Below are 8,043 nucleotides of genomic sequence, written 5' to 3' on the forward strand. Positions count from 1 at the left end.
GAGGGAGCTCCCCTGAAGGCCGACTTTGAGATAAATAGGGGGAGCTGCATATTTGTGTCACACAGATTAGAAATGTTGAGTTTCTGTAAATAAAAGTTCTTGAAATAAATAATAGTCATTGTTCATTACAGTTTCTGAATATTTGTTTTATATTTGTGAATATTTCTGGGTGTTGCCATCTGTACGTGGCGGCGCTGCATTCTTTACGCTACTTACGTTGCTATGGTTACGGCGGCGATGCCGGCGGCGTATTTGAAATGTTCATAAAAAATATGGCGAAACGAAATCAGCCAAACCTCGCAGCTTTTGGATTCACAAGCAAAGAAGCGAAGGATTCTAAAAATGACAACGTGAACGGAACAACTTTTAGCTAGCCGGCTGTAAGCGGCGTTAGGGTCGCGTTTGACAGCTCCACACCGAGGGAGAGGCTTGCCGATGCGGAGCCTGAAGAGGCTTCAACAACGGCCACAGCCGCCGGCGCCACCTGCACTAGCAAACCTGACGATGCCCATGACCTGCCTTTTAACTGAACACAGAAAAGATGAAGTGAGTGGAATGAAAGCTATCCATGGCTTTTCATTCCACTCACTCCATCTTTTCTGATGAATGTGGATATGAGATTTGCAAAGAGGCAAAAAGTATATTGATCTCTCTGCCGCTCGCAGAAAAATCCACCGGAGTGCACCTTTCACAAGAAAGGATTCAGGGAAAAGTCAGCAGTGATTAAAAGAATAACCTGCGGAAAAAGATTTATAATCACCATAAGGGCCAGGCAAACGAAAAAGCGATCGAGATTTCGGAGAGGAGAAAAAAAGATGTCCTACCAAACAAGCTATTGGCGATCAATGTTGACCTAATGCAGGAAACATATAGATCTTTCAGGTCTGCCTATATGATTAGCAATAACATAAATAAATAGGGCTCCCCCGAAAGCAAATGGGTAATTCGAACACTGATTCAATCTCATTAGCTACAGGCATTTGAAGCTTGTAAAGGGAGGATGACAGCTCTCACTCGCCACTCTGCTGTTCCGCAGCGCCGCTTCCCCTCCCTCCGCTGAAATGATGAATGTAAGGTGTATAGTAATCATAGATAACACGGCAGGGTCCGTTACAGTTTGTTTTCATCTGATTTCAAATAAACAAAGTATTGGCTTTCAAAATATTAAACTTGTTTCGGCAAATTCAGATGATAAATACAACTTTGAAGCTTGTAACGGCATAATTAAAAGCGGAGAACGGAGTAACTTGACGTCACAGCAGGCATAACAACAGCCGGTGTTTCTCGAGTGTTTTCCCACAATACACACAAATGCAAAAATACACAAACACACACACACACACACACACACACACACACACACACACACACACACACACACACACACACACACACACACACACACACACACACACACACACACACACACACACACACACACACACACACACTTGCGGGCTTCCCCCAGACCAGTAATCCAAACGAAAATATCTTCCCTCCGTACTATTTTGATAATTTGCTCCGCTAATAATCAATCAGATCGATCCAGAGAAGAGGAAACTTTGAAGGCCTTTTTCTCAAAATGATGACTCTGTAACAGTCATTATATAATGTGACATATTTTGCTTAATATTTGGAGTACAAAAACAATCGTTGTGGCGTAGGTGTTACTCTCATCTATCTCAGATAGAAGATATGATTGGAGACGACCAGCCAATCAGAATTGACCTTCTCGAGTTCTCCGATTGGTTGGTTTTGTGGCACATTTGTAACGCTGTGACAACTCGAGCAGGCAGGCAAAGCTGAGCACTCAACTGTGGTGCCTTCAGTTTGCATGATGTCTGGCAAAAAAAGGACATACGCCTCTGGTGATCAAAAACGAAAAAATAGAAAACTTAATGAAGAAAAAAGGCAAGACAATAAAGGTATGTAACTTCATATTATGGCTCTGTCTCCTGTCCTGTGTCCCACTAACAATAGTTGGATAACTTGGATTTGGGAGTATTCTAACTTACTTACTACTACTACTTACTTTCTAGCTAACGTTACAGCTAGCTAACTAGCCAAGTTATCATTATTATCTCAGCCTTTCTGTAGAATAATGCGATGCTATTAACGTTACTGATTAATTTACTTTAGAAAAGTTTAGCTCAGGCAGCAAGTCACACTCGTAGCTAATGTTAGCTAGGTATATGTGCTTGTTTCATATTTTGACCAAGTAAACCAATTTCCCCTGGGATTAATAAAGTACTATCTATCTATCTATCTATCTATCTATCTATCTATCTATCTATCTATCTATCTATCTATCTATCTATCGAACTATCCAAACATCATTGTGTGGGTTCTAAGTTCATGTAAATGCAAGTATTCATTGGCTGAATATTGAATTAGCTATATAAAGCTAGTATGTTCCATTTGATGTTCCATTTCAAGTCTGTTTCCATAAAGCTTAACTCTGTAACATACTCTCCTCAGGAGCACTTCTGAAGTACTTTGGAAGCCCACAGCAGGTGCCAGCACACACCACAACGTCCACTGAGGACACTGTTGGTGAGTTCAAATGGGCCCAAAGTGAGAGCTTTCTGAATTTGGAATATTAAGTCATTACATTACGAATCATATATTTCTTTATTCCATAGCAGGTCAATCAACCTCCACCGCTGCTGTTGGTGAATGTGAAACCACAAGGTCAGCTGTTGGCACCAGTGACTCCGATGTCATCCAAGAAACCGCCTCAGACAATGCTGGTAAATGATGTGTTAAGTGTATAGATTAAGCCCATAGAGCTAGCTACAATTGCCATTTGTCGAAGTTCTATTGAGCAAGCTCGCTGTTCAATGCTTATAATAAATATCTGTCATGCATGGGGCAGGAGTTTGATGATACCTGTTTTTAAGGACTGATTCTGGATCAGCACTTTGGAGCTATCTCAAAAGCAGCGCCATAGTGGTGAAAAGACAGCTGATCTAGAGACAGTCCTATAGTCATATATTAAACAATGATATACTTCTTTATTCCATAGCAGTTCCATCAACTTCCATCACTGAAGAAACCACCTCTGACAATGCTGGTAAGTTTAGGCCTACATCAAAGAGACCTTAACTTTGTTTGTCAAGAAAAGCAAAGCACTATATGTCCAATCAATCATGGTATTATTATTATTATTATTATTATTATTATTATTATTATGAATATTATTATTACTATTGTGTTCAATCATTCAACTGTGTTGTTCATTGCCAGGAACATCAACTTGTAAACATGTCAAGTAACAAAAACTTATTTTTTAAAATTAATTTCCCTATAGGTATTTCTGTACCCATTGAAGTTGAGAGCAGTACCATTACGCCTACTACACCTACCTCTGTAACTTCTACTCCTTTTCTCTCTGGTTCACCAATGGATCCAACTGGGTGGCCATCAGTACTTAATGATCACGTACGTACAGATCTGGTGATTAGGGGGCCAGTACAGGTGGACAGAGATTTTGTATTCCCGAAAACACCAAACAACAGAAGCTTTCATTATCATTACATGTTTAGAACACTTGTAAATGGTGAGAAAGTTAAGCGAAGCTGGTTAATATACTCCAAGAACAATGATTCAGTCTACTGCTTTTGCTGCAAGTTGTTTTCCAAGAAATCATTAAAGCTCATAACAGAGGGACAACAGGACTGGGTGAATATTGGCGCATTACTGAAGCTACACGACAACAGCCCAGATCATGTGAAAAGTGTGTTGACTTGGAAGGAACTAGAGCTCCGTCTTAGAAAAGGGAAGACAATAGACAAAACAGAGTTGTACCTCCTGGAGGCAGAGAAGAAGAGGTGGAGAGAGGTGCTCATTCGGTTGGTTTCCATCATCCAATCTCTAGCAGAGAGGAACCTGGGACTTAGAGGGACTGTTGACACCCTGCATAACCACAACAACGGGAATTTCCTCAAAGAAGTTGAGCTAATTGCCAAGTTTGACCCTGTTCTGAAAGAACACATCAGACGCATTGACAGTGGAGGAAATTACACTACATACTTGGGTAAAACAATCCAAAATGAACTCATGTCCTGTATCAGTGACACAATACTTGCAGCAATGGTGGCTGAAATCAAAGAGTCCAAGTATTTTGCCATCATTTTGGATTGCACCCCAGACGTCAGCCACCAGGAGCAGATGACTGTTGTGATTCGAACAGTGAGTGTGAAGAAAAGGACTGAGATCAGGGAGCACTTTCTGGGGTTCATCATAGCCCCTGCATCCACAGGGCTTGGTTTGTCTACACTCATTTTGAACAGGCTGGAGGAGCTGAAGATCCCCTTTGAGGACTGCAGAGGACAATCCTATGACAATGGTGCAAACATGAAGGGCAGAAATAAAGGGGTGCAGGCCAGGCTGTTGGAGAAGAATCCTCGAGCTCTGTATGTTCCTTGTGCAGCCCACACACTGAATTTGATGGTGGCGGATTCAGCCAAAGGATCAATAGATGCTACTTGCTTCTTTGGTAATGTTCAGAAGCTGTACACCTTGTTTTCAGGTTCTCCCCAGAGGTGGACCATCCTGAAAAAACATGTGGACATCACTCTCAAGTCCTGGAGTGAGACGCGGTGGGAGAGCAGAGTGAATAGCATCGAGCCGTTGCGCTACCAAACGGATAAGGTCAGGGAGGCTTTGCTAGAGGTGAGGGAAAACGCAAATGATCTCATGGTCAGAATTGAGGCCCAATCCCTGGCAGAAGAAATTGGATCATTTAGATTCCAAATCTTCACTGTTGTCTGGTATGATATTCTGTCAAAGATCAATACAGTTAGCAAGCTCCTTCAGTCTGTCAACATGCAGCTGGATGTTGCAGTCAGTCTCTTAGACAAAACCAAAGCATCGCTGGTAACCTACAGGGCCAATGGGTTCACAGATGCTCAGGCCACAGCAAAAGAGCTCTGTGGAAATATGAATGTTGAGGCAGTGCTGAAAGAAAAGAGGCTGCGGAGCAAAAAGAGGTATTTTGCCTACGAGGCAGCTGACGAGGCAGTGGCTGATGCCATGACGAGACTGGAAACAGGATTCTTTAATGTTGTGGTGGACTGTGGCATCCAGTCTTTGGAGGACAGATTCAAGTCCCTGGGGGAAGTAAGAGACAAGTTTGGAGTGCTTCACAACTTCCATAATCTGGATGATGAGTCACTTACAGACCAATGTGCCCTGCTGGGAAAAACATTGACCTGTGGCGAAGAGGCAGACGTTGACTGGAGAGAGCTAGCCATGGAGATGCAAAGCCTTCCAGAGCTTCCCAAAGAAGATATGACCACATTGGAGATGCTCACCTTCTTAAATGAAAACGAGCTGTGTGAGATCTATCCACATCTTTGGATAGCGCTGAGAATAGCCTGTACCCTTCCAGTGACAGTGGCGTCCGCAGAGAGATGCTTCTCGAAGCTCAAACTGATAAAAACATACTTGAGGTCCTCCATGGCCCAGGATCGACTGAGTGGAATGGCAATAATCAGCATAAACCACCAGATTGGCAGCCAGATCTCCTATGATCAGGTCATCAATGACTTTGCCTCCAGGAAAGCAAGAAGAGAACAATTCTGACTGTACGTACGAGAGGAACATTTGTATTTGCATTTGTTTTTTTACATTTCATTTCATTGTTAAGCAGTTTGTTTTGCACATATTATTTAATCCTTTAAAGGTATTTTTGGATCTATTTATATATTCTATTTAGTGTTGAGTGTTTTTTATTAAAAATATCTATCTTTGAACAGTGATGGTCACTTTGTCAGTCTTTTTATTCTGTACTGTCAGTTCATCAGTGCTATCTGATATGACTACTTTATTCAAGTTTATGTTCATTTGTCATAGTACTTTTGATCCCCTAAAATGGGGGATCAAATGTAATATTGGACAAATTAACATACACTTCAACAAAGTAGTCATATTTAATACTTGGTCACAGTATGCACTTTAACCTCATAGTCCTTGTTTCATTTCAAATCTAATGTGCTGGAGTACAGACTCAGAGCCACAACAACAAAACATATGTCACTGAGGACTGAGGAGTTTCTATATTTCTGTTCACTGAGTTTATATAGTCATTAGTTATAGCCTAGGTAGTTATTTGTAGTCAATTTAAAGACTGTGCTGCTCTTCTCAGGTCCCACTTTAGTGTTTACATGCTTATTTGTACAATATGTGTGCTCTTACTAACATCATAAGACAAAAGTTGGTTCCGTGTTGTGTGTAGTGAGAACGCGCTAGAGTGAGGGGGGCCCCCAAACAAAATCTTGCTTAGGGCCCCCAAAAGTCTAGGGCCGGCCCTGATGAGCTGTCATGTGGGTATATATTAATGCTGCCCATTATGGATACAAGCGATTTTCACCCATTTAGTAATTACATGTTTTAAATGTGAACACACCAATTTCCTATCGCCTAAACCCCTAGGGCTGTACACAGTTTAATACTGTCAACTTCTAATTTTGGGAAAAACAAAAACGTCTTTTAAAACTACAATTCCCCAGAGACGTGCCATAGAGAACATGTTGCGAACTCCGAAACACGAAGCATGTGTATTTCTGGGGGGGGCGTCCGAGTCTAGTTTTGAATAGTCTGCCGTGGTTTCGTTCCATTTCAAAGAGCTTGAGGCTCGGCGTAACCTTGGCGCACTGCCACTTCAACATCCAATCCCAGAGCTTGACGATTAATCACAGGGTTTGTCAACGGGACTGTAGTCCCAAACGATAGCTGGGGATTATGGGTAGTGTAGTGTCTTCGGCCATCCTAAACTGAATTTTTTTTCGGATATCATATCCCATTAACAACACCACATCTGGCGTCAAAGAGATCTTATGTTACTGTCCTTTCTTCTTAGAGGAAGTACAGAAACACATAACTCTGGATTTGTTTTAATGTTTGAGGTGCAATAAACGACACAGCAGCTTTTTGAAATTATTTTCTGCCTTGCTCATGAGAGTAACAGCTGGCAAAATTACAGCCTTGCCTACTGATTTAAAATGTGTGCTCTAAAATTATATTTATAAATGACTATTATCATTATTATAAGCAAAACAATAAATGGCAAAGATATGTAGAAAATAAACGTCTTTAAGATACGTTCATAAGAAACATAACGTGGGAGAAATACGTTTCTAGCTAAACGTAATTGAGAATGCAGTTTAGTTCTGTGGGAACGTCATTTTTAGGAGACAGGGTTGCCATAATACATTCTGACAAAAAATACAAATTATTATGAATACAAATAAAATAAAAGAAGCCTCCCGTGAATTACTACAAGCTATAAAGTTAAAAACGTTTTATAGAATAAAAGCTCACTGCAGGACGTTGTAGAAATGTGTGTGTGCACCACGACAAAGGAGCCTCATTCACTTTACATTGGCGTTGTTTGCGTGGTGCAGACACGTAAATGTAGCAAAGTTTGTGACTCCGCCACGCAATGCGGTGTTAAGGAGTCGTGGTGGAGTCACGCATTCTGTTGAGATCAGATTGGATTTGTATCCACCTCCCCAGAAGAACCAAAATCTCACACAATGTGAAATTTCTTTGTTAGCTGTTCTGTCGTCATTTCCTGCGATCTTCATCATGCAGTCAGTCAAAATGAGTATTAATACAGGGCGTTTCTTTGATTATTTATAGGCAAATATGGGTGTTACGTGAAGCCCGCAAAAACTGCGCCGCATTTCGAGTTGATTGTGATTTATAAAGGGAAACCGGCGTAGGACGTGTGTGCGCAGTGTTTTATAAATCGGAATATTTTTGTGCGTATTTATTTGCTTTTTCCTACGTAAGCCACCTTCCCACACAAAGCTTTATAAATGAGGCCCCTGGTCTTATGTAAGTCACTGTTCTTTTGGAAAGTTATTCTCTGCTTCGTCCTGCCGGGTTTACTTGTAATTTAAGGCATTTTGTGTTTAAAGCTTTTTTGTTTCCTTCATTGAGCTCAACCATGCTCTGCTTTCCATGACTTAGAGCTTATGACGACTTCCAACCTCTGGAAATGGGACCATCTGCATTTCTTATGTTTTGTTTGCCTTT

The 8,043-nt window shown here is 41.2% G+C and overlaps 1 protein-coding gene across 1 annotated transcript; it reads left to right on the forward strand.

Annotated features, from left to right (window-relative positions):
- Positions 1–2,528: 2,528 nt before the first annotated feature.
- LOC307029662 (zinc finger MYM-type protein 1-like) lies at positions 2,529–5,586 on the forward strand (the record flags this gene model as incomplete). The annotated part of the gene is made up of 4 exons (XM_079665741.1): positions 2,529–2,553; positions 2,643–2,750; positions 3,026–3,073; positions 3,311–5,586. Exon 4 carries the CDS (start codon positions 3,403–3,405, stop codon positions 5,584–5,586), a length of 2,184 nt encoding a protein of 727 aa, XP_079521867.1. The 5' UTR covers positions 2,529–2,553; positions 2,643–2,750; positions 3,026–3,073; positions 3,311–3,402.
- Positions 5,587–8,043: the final 2,457 nt, after the last annotated feature.

The sequence above is a fragment of the Notothenia rossii genome (genome assembly GCF_949606895.1).
Source record: "Notothenia rossii genome assembly, chromosome: 2".
Taxonomy (NCBI): Eukaryota; Metazoa; Chordata; class Actinopteri; order Perciformes; family Nototheniidae; genus Notothenia; species Notothenia rossii.